We start from the raw sequence: 25,497 nt of genomic DNA, 5'->3' as shown, positions 1-25,497 counted from the left end.
CAAAACGGCAAACTGAGATATTAGCCAAGTTTTACCTTCTAACAATGTTAATTGGCGAGTTATTAAGGATATTTGCAGATAATCAGAAAAGTGTCCACGACAAATTCCACAGTTAAAATTAATCGCATACAGTTCCCCCAAACCCACTAGTTTGAATTCAACCAATGAGAGATGCAGGTTTAGTTATGAGCCGTTGCTAAAAATAGATTCAAGACTTTGCATTGGTACAGCCAAGGAGTTGTTATGGAACTCCCTGGTACAACTGCCATATAGACTAGACACAAATCAAGCATGGTGTTGTTTTACGTAGGCCTATTGGTCAATGACTTTCGTAGTGTTTAAATATTCATATTAAGTGCGAGGTTTATTGGGATCCCAACGGAAACTATCTTGGAGAAAAACAAAGTTGAAAGTTGCACACTTTTCGACTTTTATACCACCATTTGAAGTAAGATTAAAGTAGATAAGCTTGTTATGTATGTCGTTATGGCATAGTGGAGTCAGTGAGGTTGAGAAAAATCATAGAAAAGGATGCAAAATGTTGCTTTTAATAAACTGTTGCCACTGGTCAACAGGCACTGCTATTACATAATATGTTGACACTGCATTTTCAGTAGCAAGTGCATATGTTGCCAGGGCTGGTGACTCATCAACTGAAGAAAAAGAGAAACATTGTAGGCTTGTTTTAGCACCAGAGTACTAATGAAACAAAAAGGGGCCTTATTGACCTCACCTGCTGTGGTAGATAAAATAAATTTAAAAGAGTGTTTATTTACATAGATACATGGGAAAGTAATGTTACAAGTTGTTGCATACTTTGTGTTCATTGGGCACTAAAGATGTCTGCAGACAATTGGTAAGGGACTATTGGCCAATCCACTCATGGGAAATTTGGAAAGGATGCAATAAGGCAAGCTTGCTTGGAAGTTATGCTATATTTGTAAGTATTGTATACATGATGGTGGCAGAGATGGTGATACAGCAGTCTGCAATTGGGGCCCCTAGTCCTGGCCTGGCTATGGGACTGCCCCTAGCATACACTAAAGGGTACAGAATAGGGGTCTTGTTATGGAGCTTGATTAACTGTTAGGCTTCAAAACCTACAATTAACCACCTTTATCACTTCAAAACAAATTTGGTTAAAGCTTTCATTGTCTTCATTCTCAATTAAATGTAAAATAGGGAGTTCAATCACACCTAGTGAAGAGAACTGTACAACAGGTATGTTATAAAATGATTGGGAGACCTTAATGCAAATTCAGATTTGCCTAGTATGCTGTGGATGCACAAACTAGCCAAACAAGCTTGTGGGAAACTTCTAATTTGGGATCTTGTACGTTCATCAATTGGTGGAACTAAAGAGCACCTCTTACACTATTACTGTTAATTAGTGAAAATTTCTCCAAAGAGTCAATCACAAGTGGAGATGAGAATATTCCAAGTAAAATCTTACATGTGTATCATCAAGGAAAAACCCTAGCATCTGGAATGTCATTGTTCTGGAAGGTAAGTGTACAGTACAGTATATCATGCTAAAAGCAATTTAGTTATGATGAAGTGTGAAAACTGGAGAGTAAATACAATGCTTTACAATATTGGAATATTCCCATTGTAGCTATAATGGATTCAAGTGTCTGTTCATTCAAAGGAAGATCCCTTTGATAAAATTCAGCTCAATAAATATGAATATGCCCATTGGCAAGTACAAGTCCCCTGAATGAGTTGGTGGAGGTACATTATTTGTGGTCAACAGTGGTTAAAGTCTAAAAACTTGTAAACATGATAACTCACAAACTGAAATTTTGATGAAATTTATACTTGCTTTGTACTTCCCTCTTGGTGAGTTCAATAAACTGTGTCGTAATTAGTGGAGGTCAATGGTCATTTGAGATCAACAGAAAAGAAAAGTCTGAAAATGATAAATACAAGAACTCACAGAGTGAAGATAGGATGAACTTGGATGAATGTGACATGTAGATATGCAGTAATGTAGGCAAGAACCCTAATGAAATTGGTGGAGATTGGTGGTCACTTGTGGTCAATAGCAGTGAAAGTCTGAAAACCGAGTTAGTATGATCATTGCAGAAGTAAACTTGGCATGGAATTAATAAGCATGTTGGCTTTATGTTTCTTACAGCTAATTTGACCGGCCATGCTGAGAAAGTAGGAGCACACAGTTTTGAACTTCTCAAGGTGCTTGGTACTGGAGGTAAGTTTCTCAAAATATTGCCATGAGTGGTTGAAAGGTTAGATGATAACCCATCTGGAAGTGTCTGATATCTGTGTGGAAATATTTCAACCTTTAAATGATGATGCAATTTGAATGCCTTGAAAGTGTTTATATTCTTTTTCTTTGAGGCCTGCAAAATCATATATTTCAAGTCTCTTCCATTACTTAGTTTGTGATATAACTCAGTAGCCAGTTTATCTTTTGGAACAATTTTCAAGGAATCTAGAAGGGATGGTAATGGCCTGCCTGTCTAGAACATCAAATGTTAATTTTGCATTTCCCCTAAGTTGTGTTGCTGCACACAGTTTAATAGTGTGTTGATTTTCTTCATATAACATACCTGTATTAGGACCCAGGATATCACAGTTCATTGTAAAAAAAACTGTCCGGTTCCATGCCCAGAACTCCTGGCAACCCTTCTGACATGACTCTCAGACTTGAACAAACTGATGGGGACGTCTTTAATAACTACAGTATGTTGTATAATTGGCATGCATATCATGTGCACCCTGCCACATTCACTTTGCCAAAGGTGTACCTTTTGCAAATCCTGTTTCATTAAGTTCATGAAATTCCTTTTCAAATGAAAACTGCCAAAGAATGAAGTACAATATGTTTTAAAGTAAAAATTTGGAGCTACTGAACATGCATGGGGATTCAGTTTCCTAAGAATTGGAATGAAAATGTTGCTACATGCCAAATATTTTTCTAAATAATACCCAATTCAAGAAAGTCTAACCTTTTTCTTCTGGTGAATGACATAATCTGTGTTCATATAATGAGTTAACTCCAGGCATAGCGGCATGATTGGATACACTTGGGAAACGTCCAAACCAGGTTCGCGGGAAACGTTTCGCTATGTTGTACTAAACATATTCTCAGTATCACTTTATAGACACTGTTCTTCTGTTCATAACATAATAAAGGCATTGTTTTAAAAGCGTATTCAATGGAATCAGCAACCGATTTCTGTCCATGATTGGAATTAAAACTTAATTGTTGAAAAAACCTTCTTTTAAATTCCTTGTCCAAAAGTGCTAGGTTTGATCAAGTTTTACAGAGTCCCGAAAGAAAATATAACAATGTGCCATTCCATCAATAGAAAGGTACAAGTGTAAATATTCAATGTAACATAGACTTGAAAGAATTAGAGGATGTCAAAAACCACCAGCTATGCCATTTAAGTTTGCTTGGAGGGATATTTTCAAACTCTTTCCTAAGATTACAGATAATACAAGTGATTTCACCACTAGACATATACTGTAGCCTGGGTAAGATATAGATTTAATATTAGCATGATTAAGATAGTGCTCAAACTTTGTAGAGAAATATTTGGGATATCCTTTTGGTAAGCAGATCCAATACTAGTGAAGAAATTACTTAAAATGTCACCCATCCCATCAGGGTTAGTAACAATGCTACCATTATGGTCGATTTTGTTTACATTATCCAGCAGCACTTTACCATTGAAAACAGAATTGATTGAACTCCCAAGGTTTTTTCAATGTTGTCCCTTTAAAACAACTTTCAAAGAGATTCAATATTTTGTGACAATTGATTCTGCTGGTGGGTACACAATTTGTTGCAACTAGGGTCACTTAACTGAACCGTAATGGAGTGAAACATCCATGGTAAAAATGTCTTTAAAATGCCTTAAAAATATCTTTACTGACAGGTAGGTCTTTATCCAACCTTATGTTGGACTATTAAACAACATGAAACAGTGTAAATCAATGTTAGGGAGAACTTAACCAAGTTTCAGGTATAAGTTTGTTTTAAATTGGTAGGCCATTGAAAATGCAAGAAAATGGCCAAAATGCTGTTTTCACAGACCTCTCATTTACCTCTGGCCCAGGAAAGTTTAAACATTTTGGACTTTAAAATGATGACCTGGCAACCCTGGTGTGAAAAGTTTTGTAGTTTGACCATTTAAAACATACTTTAGTTCCTTTCTCATTTTGGAAGGTCACCTTCCATATTTTTTAAGCCAGAATGAAATTTCATGAACAATTAAGAGGAAGAACTTGCAACTTTGACAAGGTGACTGTGGTATCCTAGGATACAGGTCTAATAAGAAAAAAAGAGGTTCCCAAAAGTTTTCAAAGAAAATGGGTTCCCACCACGATCACTGGACATACAGTAGAAAAAAATAATGTTTCCTGTGAAAGGTAAAATCCTGTGGCCATAAAAATACCCAGAGCTGTCATGGGCTTTGACTAATTCATGTGAACAGATTTTGGTAAGTGGTAAAGGAAATTCTTACCAACAAATACACAGACATGACAAGCCCTTGGAATGTACAATTGGTATTTGAAACAGGTCAAATCTTAGTGAGAAAGAGAACCCAATTGAATTTGTGGAATGTTAAATATTAAAGTTAAAGGAAAAAGTCTGCCAATAAGCCACGTCGATCTATATAGTTCATGCCAAGTATCAAGTCCATCCAAGCATTATTTTGTGGTTACAATGTTTCCAGACTTTGACCAATATGAACCTAAAATGTTTGACCTCAACGAATTTCAATAGGGTTCTTGTTTACAAAGTTTGTAGCATTTGACCAATATTAACTGAAGTGACTTTACCCATGACAATTTCAATAGGTACAGTACTTGTACTAATCACAAGGAGATCTGAATTACAAATGTGACATTCAAGTAATTTGCACTTTTGATCAATATTTACCAGGTTCAGACCTCAAATAACCCTTAACTTCCACCAATTTTAATACGGTTCTTTTACTCACTAAGGAGGATCTATATACCATACAAGTATGAAGTTCATTTGTTTGTTTAGCTGCTGCTCTGCGGAGGGATTATCTCTATGTTTGACAGGTTATCATTGACCAGGGCAATATTGTTATATGCACCTTGAGCACCATTATCGGTGGATATGTTTGTGCATTATAAATCCTCAATATTATTATTACTATTATTAATATTATTTTATTATTATTGTTATTATTATTGAGAACAAGAAACTAAAAGTCAAAGTTCATGTGAAGGCATTGAAGTTAACTGTGGAATCATGTAAACCAAATAACTCAACATTTAAAGCTTGGATTAACTGAATAATTGGTGGAAAGATTCACGTTAGTGACTACAAGAGCCCTATTGCTTTTGTGGAGGTCGGATATTGTTTCAGGTCAACAAAGTCAATGTCTGAAAATCTTGAAAACACTTTTCTAAACGAAAGCATGAATGAACTTCATAGTTGACATGTTGGTCCACATTAATGTAAAGACCTTGCAGATCACTTGAAGTAAGAAGTGGTCACAATTAAACATCTTGTGTGCAGTGTTACTGTTGATAGGTCTGATATAAAATAAAATATTGTATTAGCAATTGGCTTTCCCTATTCTTTGTTTCTTCTTGTGTGGCAAGAAACTGCTTGATAGGTATTACTCTGGTTCCTTTTTATATTGCTTCAGCATATGGTAAAGTGTTCTTAGTGAGGAAGATAGATGGTCATAATGCAGGGAAGTTGTATGCTATGAAAGTGTTGAAGAAGGCCACCATCGTCCAGAAGTCAAAGACGGCTGAACACACAATGACTGAGAGACAGGTGCTGGAACATGTCAGACAATGCCCATTTTTGGTGACCCTCCACTATGCCTTCCAAACAGACTCCAAACTCCATCTTATTCTAGGTCAGTTTTACATTTTTTGTTGCAGTCACACTATTTTTCTATGTGGTTGCACATAGGGTTGGTAGCCACCTCAATACTCAAATGGCGCATCCGCAACGAAAAGGTACACAGTGTGATGTATGAAGATTCCCAATGACATATTGCAGTAACAACTGTGACATGAAAACTAACAAGTGGTCACCAAAAAGGTGAATTCAGTTAAATGTGACAGGGGCTGTAGATTGAGACAAGCATTCTCCCACTCCCCTCCATTCCCTTATATCAATGAACATTGATGGCCAAGCCTAGCTTTTCGATTACTTGCCAGAGGCAAAAGGAATCTTTGCAGATGATCAGGTGCACGTGTGTGATGCCTTGGCTTGCAAACATGATAAATTTACTAACCTCTCTCCCCACGACATTACTACTGTACTCTCATTCTACCGTGCCTTGAATATCCTAGAACTGGTAACCTTTAAATACTGTATGCCCTCTATGACCGACCCTCCGGTCAATGCCCTACAGTACCGCCCACATTAAATTGGCCGTCACATAGTCTATCTTGACAAAATATGAGGAGTCCATCCTAATATCTTTTCTATTACGCCTATTGCAAATACCTAATGTTATATCGGCTGTCGCAAAGTGTTCGTAGTATAGTGATGGTGTGCATAGCATTTCACTGGCACACTATGTTGTCCTAATGTTATCGTTATAGCATGAATTAAGTAGCAGAAAGTTTTTTAAATATTTTTAGGGCCAGCTAACTGTGACATAATTTCCGAGAATGGACAGATTAGTTAGGCTAGATTTTCCCATTGACTTAGTGTAGCACTTGTTAGGCTTCCATGTGGTCGAAGAAAGCAGCAATAACGAAAACAAATTCGGTGAATATTTTCAGGACCAGCTAACTGCGACACAATTTCCTAATTATAAACAGATAGTTAGGCTAGATTTCCATGTTGACTTATTGTGGTGTTAGGCTACCATGAAGTCAGAGATTTGTGGGGATTTTAGCCAAACACAGTTTGTCAAGTGCATGTGTCCTTTGCATGCTCTGCATAGCATTTGCTTTGCTCTCAGAGTTATACTGTAGCTATTCTATACATTCGTGATTCAAGCATAAATATTGACAGAAATCTCACAATTATTTCGTAGAAGTAAAGACTGACTAGAAAATTTACGGGATGTTAAGATAGAAACTTTTGACATCAAATTTGGAAATCAACGGGTGGGTAAGTTGGCACAACTGAGATCATATAATCACTATTAACAATTGTAAACATTTTATAACACACATTTAATAGCAGACATCTATATGCTTCCACTAGTACAGTTCCTTTTTGTGAATGAATGTTTTCTTAGTGTTATTTGAACATTTTTGTTGAAATTGAACCCGATTGTCCTACTGCCAAATCTTATTAGTTCTCCATTCCTTTACAGACTATGTCAGTGGAGGTGAATTGTTCACCCATCTTTATCAGAGAGAACATTTCACGGAAGAGCAAGTTAAAGTCTACATCGCTGAGATTGCCTTAGCTTTGGAACATCTACATAAAGTATGTAAAGAGAAATTTTGACATATTTGGATATAGGCCAATGTTCGTCATTACAAAGCTTGTAAATGTCCTTCCACACACACATTGCCTCTAATTATCTGTACCAAATTGAACATGGAAGTATTACCCAGACAGGAATGCACCTTCCAATTTTCACCTCTTGCCCAAATCTCATCCAAAATATGACATGTGCCTCCTTTTCAAGTCTTTACTTTTATACATGCCCACTCACCTCTAGAAAATTCCACTTTACAAGATGCCATGTTTTGGGCAACAGAGGTCAAAGTCTTAGAACCTTGTAAGCAAGATGACTGTAAAGGTAAAGCTTGGATAAAATTCTTCGCTTGTATGTGGATCGCTTTTGATTAGTACAAGTGGCAGGTAAAAATATGAACACAAAAAAAACACTCAAAGGGTGAAAATGCATTTTTAATGCTAGGATAATTTTTTTACTTGGCATTTACCTTAGAGTCTATTATTAGGTTATAGGGTAATTTGAGGTACCTGTAGTCAGAAGATAAAATCTGGAAACCTTGTAAACACATATGCACAAGGAAACTATGAATGAACTTGATAATGGTATGTGGGTTTGCATCAGTGCAAAAACCTTGCTGATCACTCAAAGTCACTAATGCCAGCACTTAAGAATCGCAGTGTTTAATACTGTTGAATGTTGTCTTATTAAATGTGGCAATAAATCACAGAGCAAACTGCCTTTCTGTTTTGTTTTTTTCATTTTGGTTTGCTAGTTAAGTGCTGCCTTTTCCAAATTTTCTTTCCTTTGTTTTCAGTTGGGCATTATTTACAGAGATATCAAGCTTGAAAATATTCTTCTTGATAATGAAGGTCATGTCATCCTAACAGATTTTGGACTGAGTAAGGAATTCCTGCCTGATTCAGTAAGTATCATATGTATTAACTATTAGCCATTCAAAGCATTTACCACTCATCCACTAAGAGCAGGGTAACCCTCTCAGTAGAAAACCTGTAGTAATGAGGTTACTGGTTTGAATCCACCCAAAAAATTGAAAATGATGCAAAATATGTGAATGTTTCTAAAAATGCTAGTTTGAATTTTTTAATGAATCAGTAACCACAAGCTACGGAATTATTGTGAACTTTCTCAGGGCAATTCTGTTAAAATCGATGGATAACATCTGTTTGATGAGTTTTTGCCTGATTACGTTATGATTTTCAGATACCAGTATGGTCACTAGAATCGTTTCTATGAGTTCAGATAAGGTGCTACTACCTCACCTGAAAGTTTGAACATGGATGGTCATAAACTCATTCTTTATCAAACATTTAGGATTTTGTTGGTAACTAGGCCAGGGGTTATGAGCTCCATTCACTTTATTTTGAACGGAAGAGAATTTGGATGTATGTAATGTTATTATTTATGCTACCCCCTTCCATAGTCAGCCAAGTATTCTCAGATTATGTTAATTGTATCTATGGGGACCTGAAATTTTTGGGGAAGGTCTGTTATTGTCTAAAATAGAGGATAGTTATGATTTATCAGCTAGGATTAAATTGTCTTTTTCTCAGTTAGAGTAATTGTTGCATAATTACTAGTAAGCATAATCTTGACTAATACTGATGTAAAAATTGTTTGTTGCTTCATAGGATGGAAGAACATATTCTTTCTGTGGTACCATAGAATACATGGCGCCAGAAGTTGTCAGGGGTGGCAGTGATGGACACAATAAGGCTGTTGATTGGTGGTCTTTAGGGGTCTTGACTTATGAACTCTTGACAGGTGCCTCACCATTTACTGTGGAAGGAGAAAAAAATTCCCAAGGGGAAATTTCAAGGTAGGTGTTTAATTACAAGATGTCTGAAGTTGATGAAAAATATATTCATGGTTACTCGAATGTACTACTTCTATTATTATTTCATAGAAGGAAAGACTGGCAATACATTTACGAGATGTTACTAATGGATTATAGACGGATAACTAAACAATAATAATCGCAAGTGGCTTTTTACTAAACGTTTATTCCTAATGCGATCAAATTGTGGGAACCATGCAATCCTGCAGCTGGGCCTGTAAAATAATAAAAACTGTTTAAGAGCTGAATTGGATTTTATTTTGGTCTAATCCAATAGAGGTGAAGATCAAACATAAGCAGCCGCGGTAGTGCGATGTTAGTAGTGATGTTAATTATATGAAGTTATTGACAAGTTTCTGAAAGAGCCAAAAGCAAATAGAAATTATTGACGAAGGTTATATACCTTATCTTATAATTCATTTAGTGTAGCATCCAATGTGTAATTTCTTGAAAATCGCGATACACAAGGGTAAACAAATTTTTCGGGTACCCGACGGGTGATGGGTAACAGCTCTCGGGTACGCACTTACCCCCTCAAGCAAGTGGTTGGAGTCAGAGCTACACATCAACGTCCTAGAGATGGAGGCAGTCCTGAGAGCCATATGCCATTGGGCGGATCACCTAGCGGGCCATATCGTCATAGTATGATTGGACATCACCACGACCGTGGCGTACATCAAACGCCAAGGGGGTACCAGGTCCCCAGCTCTTCTGACCCCAAACTTGGTGTAAGCAAAAGGATATATTGTATATTTTTTTTTAGTAAAATGTCATTGTAGCATCATGAACGCCCTCGTCATTATGGCACAGGGCCAATAATTCTTGGCAAGTTGCCAAGAATTTCCTTCTGCTCATATAATGCACTTTGACCTGCCAATAAAATGATGACTTTTGCACATGAGTTTGATACACAAATAAACAGTGAAATGATGAATTTGGGGAAGAATGAAATATAACTAACACTAGTTAAAAGTTAACTCTTACTTTCAACAGGCGAATATTAAATGTCAACCCTCCAATGCCTCATAAATTTTCCAAAGAAGCCAGAGACTTTATCAGTAAATTGCTTGTGAAGGAACCTGGCAGAAGGTTAGGAGCTGGACCAACTGGCATAGAAGAAATAAGAAGACATCCATTCTTTAATGTAAGTATTACCAAAGAATATACAGTATTTATTGGAATAATGGTAAGTCTGTAAAGTGTGAACAAGCAGAGAGTAAAGGAATCATTGCAATGGCATCCAACTCCATGGTGATGACCTTAGAGAAATGCAATGGTCTCCTGTGATGAACTTCAAAGTTGATGTATAGATTCCCCTTGGTAGCTTCTTGCCTGTATTCATTATTGAGCAAGATTTCAATTACTGAAGGTGCACAATCTATATTAGGTTTGATACATAGTCTTGAGTACTACATACCATATAGTGAGACCATGCCGTCTGTGTAATATTGCACTTAACAATAAAATTGTTTCGGAGAATCAATGCCCTTGTATTGTAAGACTTTCACACACCTTAATCTGAAATGGAAAGGTCCAAGACTATCTTTTGCAAGGTCTGATTTAAGACAATTATCAGAGGTCACCCACTTACATGAGATGTTAGTAAATATAGCAAAGTGGAGTTGTTACAAAATTGCCAAATAAAGCCATGAAAGGTTCATTAATTGCTAACAGTTGTTAAAGAGTTTGGAGGCAAAAGTAATTTGTGAACACAATTTAGTAAAGATAACATTGATTGCTTCACAGTATAACATATACTGTGAAGCCATCAATGGTTTCTTTACCAAATTGTGCCAAACCCCTAAAATACCCCCCATGAAGTCCCATCCTGGTGTCACATCAACTTTCTTTTCCCAATATGACATTTCCCAATACTCCATATCCCATTGACTCAAATTTGCAAACTTTTTAGCAAACATACTCATAGCACTTTCAGTAACATGCTTTGACATTGTAGATTCTTAGCCATTTGAGGTTAAATTGTGTCAAGTGTATTTTAATTTTCACTTTATATGCAAGAGAAGCATTACATCTGCAAAGTTTTCCTACAATGATCAAAACAGTTCTTTCAGCTAATGTTCCACACCATATTTAGGTCAGTTTCTTTATAACATGCTTAAAAATCAAACTGACCCTAAATTTTACAAAAAATTGTTGTATTAATATAACTTAAAAGCTACCCAATGTGATGATGTGTAGAGAAAGAAAATTTGTCAGGTGATTTTTTTTGTGTTCCTTTGTAGAGCTTAAACTGGACTGAGCTTGCTGGTAAGAAGGTTCCAGCTCCATTCCAGCCTCACATTAACAGTGAACTAGATGTCAGTAACTTTGCTGAGGAATTTACTTCATTGTCTCCTGCATATTCTCCAGCTGCTGTTCCAAAAACTGCTGATGCGAGGGTTTTCAGGGTTAGCACTTTTCATGTCCAATTATTGAGAATGTTTATTTTAAACAAAATTTTAAGACAAAATTTAATGATGGGGGAATTTGTTATATTTTAATTTCACAGTGATTCTGGTAGGAACCTATGTGATGGTTATGAGTGTGGATGTCAGATGTGAACATTATAACTCAAAAATTATATGTCGGTTGAAACTTCACACTTGGTACGTAGATACACCTTACTGAGTCAGGTCTAGAATTTTACAATATTAGCCACTTGCTTAAAAATTGAAGAGCTAATTCAAGAAGTCTTAAGTGTTACTCCAGCCAAAATTTTACATATAAATGTCAAGAAAGCGACAAAAGTTAACAAACATGCGACACTAATTTACATTTTATGTTTAGTAGGTGCATCCAGCACACAGTTTCTGTATTGATTTGTTCAATTAGCATATCAGGCAGCAGGATTGTACTTGTGATGTGGAACAATCTGTTGGTTCCATGCCTAGTGAACATGGTAACCCTTTGACAACTGTTTTTCCTTAAGCACACTTAGAGATAATTGCCAAATCTCCTCCGCAGTTGGAACGTTGTTTGTTGACAAGCCTTGTAGGGTCACATACTCCACTGCTTCACACTTGACTGATCAGAACTACACTGAGTCTGTGAGGCCTTGTTCACAATGAAGAACGCACCCGTAATTCAAGTCCGCAAGGGGGATTAATGTTCTTAGTGTGAAAGCTTGCATACTCATACTTCAAGACTGCGTGCGGTCTTAAGAATAATCCTTCTTTCAGGGTTTCTTCGATCCCTCTTTGTATTCTTAATAAATGTAATGTGAACGGTCAAGGACTTAATGGTGACCCAAGATTTCCAGTTAAGTGATATATATTCGCTCTTTCCAGTTGCAAATGGGCGGGTATTTCTGAACGTGCTGTATGTATGTGTGTTTGTTTGTACACTTATCAGACTGTTGCCTTTCTTAGCTGAAACACTACCAAACAATGCTATACATGAACCCACGTCATTTTTCTTTCAACCGATTCAACCAACACTGCTGAAAAAGTTTGTGAGACCAAAACAAACTGAACGACAGTCCACATAATCTAATAACTTTAATTCATTGTATGCCGAACTGACAACTTTTTTTAAAATTTTTATCTCAAAATGAATGATTCTTGGTATGGTTGCTACAGCAGTTGTAAAATGATAAAACCATTAAGTCTGGCCTAACCTGAAATGAAGTTACATTAGCCTATGCATAGACCTTACTAGGTCTTTAGACCTAACATTAAATGCCTTCCATGTTGGATTAGCCTCAAATACGACATCAGCAGTAAAACACTGACTAGCAAGATCATTCGCTCATCCATTTGAAGGGTTTGGAAAAAATTCAAATCTGGGTTTACGTGTAGGGATAATGGTAGTGGGTTCGGAGTAGTTTGAATACAGTATACTGTTTATGTGATTGAACGTTGCGGTGCAGTGGTGTACGGAGTAGTAAGTACTTAATTTGTACAGCACATGTGGCAATGGCAAAGCACAGGGAAAATTTAAACAGCTCATATGACCTTTTCACGCCTGCACAGTATATTAATCTCCCAAGCAGACTTAATACGAACCTCACTCGTTCTTAAATGTGAATGTGTCTTGCTCTTAACTAGATGATCCTCCTCGGGCCTTAATATCAATAATTACACTTACGTTCTTAAGTGTGAACAAGGCCTGAGTTAGTGAGGAGGCAGGTCTATGACATGAATAAAAACAATAGTCATCCTAAGTGACCACAAAGATTGACAATTCTCCATGAATACTTCCACAGGTAATTTGTTCTTGACAAAAGCGAACTGCCTTTGACAATAGAGCAAGCTTCATGCCTTACAGGCGTGATATGTGAACAATAGTAATATACCGTAATCAAACTAATTGCCAGTAGTCACGATTACACTTTGGAAGTTCGATTAATCGCGCTCAAAACCAAAGTTGCGATTACTCGACTACAAGCTAGCACTACACATAATCTGCTCATGAAAAATAGCCTAACCTGTCAAAGACAACACTAAAGCAGTTTGTCAGCGTCATTGCAAATGTACAGGTTCTCACAATGCTACACCAGCATTGTACTGTGTTAAATCTGCATGCACCTGCTCTGGTTAGATTCATGCGTTTACTTGTCAGTAATACTTTTGTTCTGCAGGGCAACATTTAGTCCTAGTAATGTTTGATTATTGTGTACTTTAAAATTAAAATTCGTAAGTTATTAATCTTTTACAACTGCCAAAGTATTTGTCATTTCTTCAAACATTTTTTACAATTACTTCATGACTGGCCTGGTTCACATTTATCCGATGTCTGATCGAGTGTGTTGATTGCGGTGTAGCTTAATTTCAATGTGCAAAATATGTGCCTGCAATCGCGTTAGGCTGGAGCCTAGCCTGGAATATTTGAACGTCCTTCTACAGAAAACTTTTGCATACTAGAACCCTCACTTTGGTGGATACATGTAAACAAATTCAGATATCAAATGCATTTTGTATGGAGACATTTAACCATGTTAACAGTTGTTTGTCAGAACAGTTGTTTGCCTTGTTTTTCAAAGTGAGCATGGGAAGCCAGCCATAACTAAATTGGACATTCCGAATAGTGTTCAACCGATTAACCTAATCGGAATCTGAATCGGTACGAATATTGCATAATCGGAACATAATCGGAATCGGTAAAAATTACGTGGAATACCAGTTATGTGATACCGATTATTCAAAAACATATGGAAGGTGAAAATATCATTATTCAAAAACATATGGGAGTTGAAAATATCAACTGATGTATTAGGTTTGTTCTTTTACTACGAAATATTAAAATAAGACAGATTCGCCCTCGCAAGTGCTAAAAAGACCTCCTAAAGCACAATTACGAGTGCGAAAAAGAAAAACGAAATATAAGAAAATCGCCCTCGTTATATCAGGTGTCTGTGTAAAATTAATTGTGACATGCGTTTGCTTTAGCTAGGAATTGCAGTTGCAGCGCGAATCGCGCAAACAGTTTTCACATCCCGCATCAAATTTGAAGCAGTGCGAGAGAGTCACGCACAATCACCGGGAAGTTCCCGAAGCAAATTACGGCCTGCACGAAGCAATTTCAGTACCAGCGAAAATAACCTAAAATCCTCACAAATCTCCGACCACATGATAGCCTTACTTCACACTAAGTCAACTGCATGGAAATCTAACCTTGCCATCTGTTTATTCGCTCTAGTTGTGTCGCAAATAAATAATAAAAATATCCACGGAAACTGCAATCTTCGACCACATGTTAGCCTAACAACCACACTAAGTCAATGGGAAATGTAGCCTAACCATCGGTTTGCAAAAAAAAAAAATGCGTAGCTTAGTTTACAACTTTATATTTGCTGGAAATCGGCATTTGTTTGGAAGGTACTGTAAGTGATATGTCTTAAAGAGGGAATGTTATATTTTATATTGGAGTAGTTTCTAGTTGTTATTATTTCTTTACACCAATCTGGTATTACATTTTAGAGTAATTTTAAACAAGATACGATGGTAAAATTTGCTTTTCAGTTTGATTGGCCTAAGCTTACATTTTCTAATTGAACCTGAATGGAGTTAAATAGGTAACGAATAGGTATGTTTAACTTCAAATTCGTAACATTTCTATTTGTTCATAAACGGTATAATACTGAAAATAAGTACAAAATAATGTCGGAATGAAGGCAATATGTCATTAAAATTTACACTTTGGTAAAGATTGAAGATGGATGGTTTGTCTGAGATACTTTTTGAGATGGATATTTTGAGTAACTATTCTTAACCCATTTCAAGCCATTAACAGGTGACATTCCCGTCGAGGTGGTTAGGCCATTCGCTCAGCACAGTGCTGACTAGGTAGGATGTCATATTTCCGTATTTTGGAAATTTAAAAAAAAAACTTTTGTTTTTCTTTCCGAGAAACTCCAGAGGTAATTTGGTTCATACAAAATGATCCCTTAGAGCATTGTATAACAACGAAGCAAAAGGAAACGGAAAATCACAACAATAATTGTTTCTGTCAAACTTTATTGCCGATTTCGTATAGACAGGATATTTTCTCATTTTCAAATAATCGGAATCGGAATCGGTACGATTATGAAAAAAATAATCGGTAATCGGTATTTTCTGTTATGCATAATCGGTTGAACACTAATTCCGAAGCAACAATAATGTGCTAATTGTTACACCTTCACTATAAATTTTCTTTTACATTTATTTCCTTTGTAGGGATACTCATTTGTTTCTCCTTCAGTACTCTACAGTAATAATGTTTTGATGAGTGACATGATTGATGGAGGCAAGACTAACATCAGACCAACACAGAAGCAAGTTAAAGAAATAGCCAAGCTTAAGGTAGCATAAAATGGATATGTTTCACATTTTTATCATTTCTTCCTGTAGGCATGAGTAGTCTATGCTGTGCTGATGGCATGTGTGAGTATTTGGATTTATGTGCATGTGAACCTACTTCAGGAATGGAAACTTTTGATGCATCTTATACTTCCTATGCAGACACTCGATATTGAGTAATAAACAGTATTCTTGTTATTAGAGGTAAAGGTCATTTAAGGTCGGCAGATATCTGTACCCTATTCTTTTTATTTGGAGATTGAAGGTCAGCAAAGAACATTCTGAAACATGTTAACAATATTTTTTCAAGAACAGAATCTTAGTGAATCTCATACGTAATATGCAGATACTCCTCACGGTCTGCATCATCAATAAATCAAATCTCTGAACTTTGACTGCCAATTATATGAGAATTTATTTTGGAGCAGATATTAATTTCCAAAATATATTTTGGAGCGGATATTAATTTCCAATTTGCTTTATGAATGGGCTTCAGCAAGATTTTTGTAATAGGTTTTAGTTAGTGTAAAATGCAAATATCTGAATTTATCTGCTACTCAATTGATATATTTAATGTTCGATTTCAGCAGATGCATGCTGCCAGTCAAAACAACTTGGAAGAGTTTTTATAGCTTGATAGTGGAATGTTTTGTTCAAGAATGATTGACAGATGATGTAGGTCCACATCCAAATAGCTTGCTGGTTGCAATAGTTAAAAATCGTTTCTGCAGTCAATTATAATCACTGAGCCTTTTGGCTTTCTGGTGAGAATTCAAAGGTCATGTCAGGTCAGCAAATCACAAAGTTTAAACAATGTAATTATAACATCTCAAGAACAAGAGGCTTTGATGCATTTCATATTTAGAATGTGGGTGCGATTTACCCTGTTGTTTTAGTGGAGATCAAAGATCAGCAGAGGTCAGTGTGAAAACTTTGTAAAGAGAATAACTCTAGAAGGGAATCTTGGATGAATCTTATACTGTATATGCAGATACTGCATATTGGGTTGATATACCCTGCAAGTGTGGTTGCATGTATGTGTAAAATATTGGCATGTAGACATGATAACTCAAGAAGTACTTGGCAATGTAACTTCATACATAGTTCTGGTAGATGCACTATAGTGAATAGAAGAACGTTATTGCTTTCTGTGATGGTCAAAAGATAACAGAGCTCAAGGTCTTGAAACCTTGTGAAGCTAGCAATCTCCAGTTTACAGTAGGTATGTTGATCCTCCTTTGTGAGTACAAAATGGTTGGTTTTAATTTTCATGTGTGGCAAAGAATCACTGGGAGGGTCATCACCCTAGATTATTTGCCATAGATAGGGAACCCATGTACTCATGTTGGTGTATGTATGTGTGACATTGATTGTAAACATGGTATCTCAAGAAGGGGATCGTTGACTGATGTAGTACTTGACAGGTGGTTTCCCAATCTGAACTACCAGACAATTTGCATGGGGGTCATTAGTTGGAAGACATCACACTAGGGAATCTTTTATCTCAAAATGGGAAACTAGACAGATTTTATACGTATCCTGTAGTTAACATAGAATTATATAGAAATACCTCTCACTGTTTTCTTACTGTGACTGATGATGTTCCTTAATGTGAGGGTACTATCCTTTAGCCAATTTGTTGTCTCCTTTCTTTTGCAGGAATCTTCTTTTACCAAAGTTTATGATATTGACATGGACTCACAGCCACTTGGGGATGGCAGCTTTTCTGTTTGTAGGTAAGTATTATTAATTGTCAAATTAAGATTGTATATGAGCATTTAAATATCTTAATGTTGTTGTTTCACAATGAAATCCAAATATGTGTAGCCAAATCAAAATTAAACACAATTCAGGCTAAGAAAAATACAATTTACTAACTAATCTTCAAAGTGCATTAGATTGATAAGAGCTTTCTTTTCCAGGAAAGTGTCCAGAAGCTTTGCCCCAGTTCAATATGTTTGCATCACTGAGTCACTGTTATTACCTCTTTCACTAGGATCAATTGCACCAAATTGTCCTAAAAGACATTTATACTTCCAGCCCCTTTCTTGTCTCTTCCTTCCTAAGAAATCATTACAGCCACTGACAGTATCGTATGTATTGTGACAAAATGTCCTAACGATAGGATTTGTCTGGATTGTTATAAAGCAAACGAAAGGTTGATCACTTGTTAACACAGTACATGTACCTAAATTTTCTGGCACTAGTTTCCTCAAAGGTAAATTTGGTTGTCCAAAAGAAACTAAGGTCTCTCGGACAATTAGACGACTGTTACAAAGTTGTGCTCGTGCTTTATTTTCTGTGTTGTGTGGATCCACCTTTATAGTAAGTACAAGAATCCTGTTGACATTTGTGGGTCATAGTATGAAACCTTGTTATCAGATTAACTCCAAAAGTAAAACTTAGATGCACTGTATAGTTGGTACAGTATGTGGATCCATTTCATTAAAAACCTTGTTTGCAATTTACATAAAATGTTATAAGTGGCAAGGAATCCCTAAGCTGGCTGGCTTTCCGGTTTACTTATTTCAATTTGAAGAAGTATAGCCAGTCAATAGCCTGCTATGCAATTAACATGCAGAGGTTCTCTGAGGGCTTCATCGTCAAGATCCCCACCAGATGCTCCTTAGGCTTCCAGGCCCTTATGTTTCATCTCAAACTCACTCTAACCCTATGAGTCCTGATAGGTTATGTCCTTATGAATTCTAACCATGGGCCCATGGATCCCAGAATAATTCATGCAGCAATGAAGCAAAGCTGGTGAGCTATATAAAAATGACTGCAAAACTGTCATCATGGTGACAAAAGGAACTAAGGAAAGGCTATTATGTAATAGGAAAAAAATCTATTGCATTAAGTGTTCTATATTAGATGTTTGTTCAAACCAGGTGAGAGAGAAACCTACTTCAAATGTTTCTATGAGCATTGTACCTTACAACATCCTGAACAAATGATGAATGGGTAATTTCATTTATTTAAGATTGCTGTGGAAGTTGTGAATGCATTGACAGTTCTCTGTCGTATTTTTTTTACACCACAACAGGAGATGTGTTCACCGAGCCTCAAACAAAGAATATGCAGTAAAAATTACAACAAGAAGGGTTTGCATACAGAATGAGCTGAAGACATTAAAGTACTGTCAAGGACACCCAAATATCATTAAACTACATGAGGATTATGTGGATGATGTGAGTGTTACCCTACAGTATCATTAAACTACATGAGGATTATGTGGATGATGTGAGTGTTACCCTACAGTATCATTAAACTACATGAGGATGATGGGGATGATGTGAGTGTTACCCTACAGTATTATTAAACTACATGAGGATTATGTGGATGATGTGAGTGTTACCCTACAGTATCATTAAACTATTTGAGGATTATGTGGATGATGTGAGTGTTACCCTACAGTATCATTAAACTACATGAGGATGATGTGAGTGTTACCCTACAGTATCATTAAACTACATGAGGATTATGTGGATGATGTGATCATTAAACTACATGAGGATTATGTGGATGATGTGAGTGTTAACCTACAGTATCATTAAACTACATGAGGATTATGTGGATGATGTGAGTGTTACCCTACAGTATCATTAAACTACATGAGGATTATGTGGATGATGTGAGTGTTACCCTACAGTATCATTAAACTACATGAGGATTATGTGGATGATGTGAGTGTTACCCTACAGTATCATTAAACTACATGAGGATGATGTGGATGATGTGAGTGTTACCCTACAGTATCATTAAACTACATCAGGGTGATGTGGATGATGTGAGTGTTACCCTACAGTATCATTAAACTACATGAGGATTATGTGGATGATGTGAGTGTTACCCTACAGTATCATTAAACTACAGGCATGAGACTCTTCCGCGGAAACGCGGATTTCCGATTTTTTTTCTTCTCATTTTCGCGTTTTTTCTCGTAATTCACGTTTTTTATTATTTTTTTTATTATTATTATTTTTTTTTTTTTTTTTTTTTTTTTTTTTTTTTTTTTTTTTTTGCCGAACATGCTGGACTGTGAAGGGAAGGAACACCGAATTTGACCAGTGGTGGAATCAAGTAGCACAAAGCAAGCAAAAAAGCCTTTTTTTGGTTCAAAAAAGCTAATGGATAAATTATACAAGCAGAAATTCCACACTTTTTTGGCGAGTTACGTGATGTGATAGATTCCATCTAGAGTCCACCATTTGCATCTAAGCCCTCCTTACCTGACAAAAAATTTCTAAAGGGGAGGGGGACACCCCTTCCCCTTAAACCCCTCCCGCAGGACGGCTATCGATAAATTTCAGATTTTTTTTCCCCGGCTCAGTCTCATCCCTGAAACTACATGAGGATGATGTGGATGATGTGAGTGTTACCCTACAGTATCATTAAACTAAATGAGGATTATGTGGATGATGTGAGTGTTACCCTACAGTATCATTAAACTACATGAGGATGATGTGGATGATGTGAGTGTTACCCTACAGTATCATTAAACTACATCAGGGTGATGTGGATGATGTGAGTGTTACCCTACAGTAGCATTAAACTACATGAGGATGATGTGGATGATGTGAGTGTTACCCTACATTATCATTAAACTACATGAGGATGATGTGGATGATGTGAGTGTTACCCTACAGTATCATTATACTACATGTGGATGATGTGAGTGTTACCCTACAGTATCATTAAACTACATGAGGATTATGTGGATGATGTGAGTGTTACCCTACAGTATCATTAAACTACATGTGGATGATGTGAGTGTTACCCTACAGTATCATTAAACTACATGAGGAAATCTGTGGATGATGTGAGTGTTACCCTACAGTATCATTAAACTACATGAGGATGATGTGGATGATGTGAGTGTTACCCTACAGTCTCCATCTTTTGTGAATATCAGCAATGCTGGTGGTCCTGTGTCATTTGTTGTGTACATCGATGTATCTATCAATGAATCACAAGAAAAATGTAGAGTTTTCAGTTTGTAGAATGTTTCATGGTAACTAAGAGTTTTCAGTTTAATGCTTCTTATTGTTTCATTTTGAAACAATGTTTGAAACTGGGCAAAATGTCTCTTGTTCCATTTAAATGCACAGATGCTCACTGAATTTGAGCTGACATTATATTGACAAGTTGTTGAGCTTACATGAAGCATATCTTAGGTCCTTTAGATCATTGTTTGAAATGCTTTAATTGTGTATTTTCTGACATTTGTGTATATAACAAATATTGAGTATTGAATAGCTTTAAGTAGCTAAATGAGTAGAAACAATTCCTATCTTTTTGATTTGTTTGTTTCATAGCTGTTGAATGAGATTTTGTTTCAATCAGTGCTACATTGAATATCTTTTTCTACTATCATATTTTGTGATAGTCGTTAATGCCAGAATTTTAAACAAAAATGAAAGGAACACCTATGGGAAATACCGCTCTACTCTCTACAACAAAATGTGATGAACCTTAGTTAGTAGCAACATATTAAGAGCAGATTAAATACTGTTAGACCTGTGAATGGCATTTTATGTTCATGAGAGGAATGAGTCCTACTGAATGTAAATCATCAACATTGTGATTGAAACAGGTGTTTCAAGTATGGCAAACAGATGGAAATATCTTAGATATTTAATATTCTCAGCTTCATACATATATTGTCATGGAACTATGCAGTGGAGGGGAGCTCCTGAGCCGGATTCAGAAGAAACAGCACTTTGATGAGAATGAGGCCAGCGCCATTATGAGGCAGCTGGTCTCAGCTGTCCAGTTCATGCATGGGAAAGGCATTGTACACAGGGATCTCAAACCAGAGGTTAGTATGCATGTGTAACAGCTACTTTGTAAACCACAATGTCATTGCAGAGATAGGTCTGATGTAATTTGGTTGTAAGATGTATGTAAGATAACCAATGTTGATAGTTTTAATTGATCTTAATGGACCAGGAGGACCGACTGAAAATGACTACTGGGTCTGGAAATTTGTAAATATCACTAATATTCATGATCCATTTTCAGTTACATATTTAAAATAATTAAAGGGAAAGAAAAAGTCATGTGTACGCTTCGGTAAATGCATTATTTGATGATATTCCATTGTATCCGGATGTGTTCAAGTGTAGAGTTTGATGAAAATTTGTTACTAGACTTGTCTGAGAAAGTTTTGAGCAACTACTTCCCTTTTCTTTACATGTGTACACTGTACTGTATGACCTAAGCAATCTCCCCTCATTGGGTGCTTGCACACTTTCATTTCAACAAAAACTTGACCTTTGTACTCTTGGGCAGCTCATAGGTAGATGGTCTACATAAAAGTTAAGCAGAATGTTTCCATACTTGGAAGAATCAAGCAACATGTGATTGGTCTACAATTACACAACAGACATCACCATTTAACAGTAAGGGGAGATCAATGTGGTACTATATCTACAGACTTTACAACCAATCTATAAAAAGACCTCCTAGTGTGCTAGCCGTAGTGCATTTGGTTTGCAAAATGAACTGTAAATCTCTCCTATTGCTTAATTATAGCAATTTTATACCAATATACCCTAACAAATGCCTAAAGGAATTCTTCAATCAGGCATACCACATTTTCAATGGGCTATTCACTGTTAGACTTGCAAGGCTGTAGAGTTTCAAAAATTTTCATGTTTTCATCATTGGAGGGAAAACATGTGTTGATTTTGAAAAAAAATAATTTTAGCATATAAGTAGTAAATAAAAATATGCCGCCTTGCAGTATAAATCAGTTGTGGGTCAAATGAGCAGTTGTTTACTGTCTTACTATATACATGACTCAAAATAGTTTACATCTACTCTATCAAAATCAACAACCTAGCAAATTGATTCAGTCCCTGATATTAAGGCTGACACCATGCATGGTGTTCTTACATCAAAAAGAGGTATAATATTTAGAGTTTGTTTGAAAGGATATAGAAACTACACATGACACCCAGTTGGGACATTTTTCCATAAAGTGTATTTTCAAACCATTTCTGATGCTGTGGCCGAGTGGATAAAGGTGGTAGCATCTGAAGCAATGAGGCTTAGCAATCGTGTGGTTCAGGGTTTGATCCCCATCTGGGTCGTAGTTAGGTGGGATTTTCATTCAAGAGCAATATAGGATTTTCCATCTGAAATGACTTCCTAAAGTGCAAAGATTCCAAATTGGAGTTTAAATGTTGACTTGGAAGCCACCCGACATGTAAGCTGTAATCATAAGCCCTTGCGGGCTACTCCCACATTCATGGTCACTTAAGTGTCATAAAAATAACTGCCTGCTATACTATTATGATCATGTCTCAGGAATGAATTTCACTCAACAAGTAAATTTTGTTTAGTAATATGAGTAAGTTCATGTTTTGATGTAAAAGAAAACTTTTTCTAAAGATTGTACCAAAGCACAACTGACACAGAACTGAAAACTCACAACAACAGCTGTAAGCATTAAATGTGGTAAAAGTTCAATAGAATTAGTTCTTAAAAAATCATAAATGTGCATAACAAGATGACTTTCATCTCAAATATAAAGAGAATGATCACTAGTTTTAAAATTTCAAATGTGCTTGATTGCACATGATTATATTAAGCAGAGGAGCTCAACAACATGCTAGGCAAGAATAAACAAAGTAGGGATCTGTACTCATTAAGTTTGAACAACATTCTACATACAACTTTAGCCAAGGCATACTTTTGGAGATATTGTGTGACAAAAGTTTTTTTCTCATGTGTCCTTCCATCCTTATGTCCTAACAGTTTCTCTTTCTCATTTGCCTGTATCTCTTTCTTTCCTTCAGAATCTTCTCTTCACAAATGAGTCTGAAGATGCAGAGCTCAAGATAGTTGATTTTGGGTTTGCAAAGATCACCAACAGTAACCAGCCATTGATGACTCCCTGTTTCTCACTTCACTATGCAGCCCCAGAGGTACTAAAGAGAACATCAGAAAAGGAAGGTGGCTATGATGCATCATGTGATATCTGGAGTTTAGGCGTTATCCTGGTAAGAGCAGTATTATATTTATTTATTTATCGGTTACATGCCTAAGGCAGGCGAGTAAGCTATGCAGTCAAGTCTGTGTGCATATCTGTGGCATCCCATGTAAACAGGAAATTTCAAAAAGTACTGTTTGGTTGAACTTCATATTTGGTAAACAGATTCTAATTGGTGAGTACAGAACCCTATACCCGATACAAGATGCGGAAAACCTGGTAAACTGAAGATATGCACAACTTCATACAAGGTAAGTAGATCTCCCTAGAAGATTACAAGAAGCCTATTGTAAACATGAGGATCAAAGGTCATTTGAGGTCCATGTAGGCCAAAGGCTAGTACATGTGATGGTTGGATGAATTTCAAACTAGGTATGTAGATTCATCTGATGAAGACATGAATCCTATTGACTTTTGATTCCTTGCCAGAGGCAGAATCTATGCGATGGTGATAGTGTATATGTGTCTGTGACACTTGCTTGTAAATACTATAACTCAAAACGTTCAATGTGGATTAAGTTCATACTTAGTGTGTGGATCCGTCTTATTGAGTACAAGAACCCTACTCTTTTCTATTAAATGGATTGGTAATTTGGGGTCTCCAGAGGTCAATGTATGAAAACTTTGTGAACACAATAACTCAAAAAGTTCATCTTTGTTGAACTTCTTTCTTAGTATGTAGATACAGCTTAGATACAGAACCCTTTTGAAATTGGTAAAGGTCAAATGAGCTCAACAGGTGTCAAAGTCTGCAAACATGATTACTCCAAAATGAAAGCTACAATTAACCTGGGAATTTTCCAATGCTATGATTTTCTTTTGGTGAACATAGTTGGTCAAATTTAGTTCAGTTTAGTTTGCAAAGGGGCTCTATAGGTCTTCAATAAAACTTAGTCATCCAGGATATGAAATCTGCTGATAATCGTTAATGCACTCTCTTTAACACACTCAGCAGGCACTTATGGGGGGTTCCCAGAGCTTCAAGGGTCAACAGGTTATCTCAAATGGTGGAAAAAATCGGCCCTTTCTTTCTCCATGATTTATACTAGTTGACTTTTGCTTTGGCAGTAACATGAAGAGCCTCATTTATTTATAATAAAGGGATGGTTGCAAGCTGGCAGAGTTGACTTTATTCATACATCTATGTGTGTATGTTTTACATAGGAAGACTGTTCTTTCTGGATATTGAAACATTTTGGAATAAAAACTCTACACTGTAAAATACTTACCAGTGGATTAAATGATAGATACCCACAAGGGAGCTACAAATAAGAGCTGGAAATCTCTGATCTTCTCTGGCTCTCACTTAATTCTTGGACAAATTCAAGTCACTTGCTCTACATTACTCAGATATTTATTTGGAATTTTGGGCAAATTGTATGGCAAGGAATCACAGAGCCAACTGGCTGTCTGGTTCAGCATGTTCTTCATCAGTTTAGATAATAGACCGTGAAATATCATTCAACACTACAAAAG

The 25,497-nt window shown here is 36.4% G+C and overlaps 1 protein-coding gene across 2 annotated transcripts in view; it reads left to right on the top strand.

Moving 5' to 3' along the window:
* The window catches only part of LOC139970535 (ribosomal protein S6 kinase alpha-5-like), a 48,490-nt gene that overhangs the window by 15,309 nt on the left and 7,684 nt on the right, over positions 1-25,497 (top strand). For both annotated transcript variants that reach the window (XM_071976314.1, XM_071976316.1), the window contains exons 2-13: positions 2,138-2,209; positions 5,658-5,876; positions 7,299-7,414; positions 8,206-8,313; positions 9,041-9,228; positions 10,240-10,390; positions 11,490-11,654; positions 15,903-16,028; positions 17,685-17,761; positions 19,069-19,213; positions 21,673-21,843; positions 23,828-24,031. In XM_071976314.1, coding sequence (XP_071832415.1) covers positions 2,138-2,209; positions 5,658-5,876; positions 7,299-7,414; positions 8,206-8,313; positions 9,041-9,228; positions 10,240-10,390; positions 11,490-11,654; positions 15,903-16,028; positions 17,685-17,761; positions 19,069-19,213; positions 21,673-21,843; positions 23,828-24,031 — 1,742 coding nt within the window. The remainder of the gene's footprint in view (positions 1-2,137; positions 2,210-5,657; positions 5,877-7,298; positions 7,415-8,205; positions 8,314-9,040; positions 9,229-10,239; positions 10,391-11,489; positions 11,655-15,902; positions 16,029-17,684; positions 17,762-19,068; positions 19,214-21,672; positions 21,844-23,827; positions 24,032-25,497) is intronic.

The sequence above is a fragment of the Apostichopus japonicus genome, chromosome 8 (genome assembly GCF_037975245.1).
Source record: "Apostichopus japonicus isolate 1M-3 chromosome 8, ASM3797524v1, whole genome shotgun sequence".
Classification (NCBI taxonomy): Eukaryota; Metazoa; Echinodermata; class Holothuroidea; order Aspidochirotida; family Stichopodidae; genus Apostichopus; species Apostichopus japonicus.
This window is presented reverse-complemented; position numbering and strand designations above follow the sequence as displayed.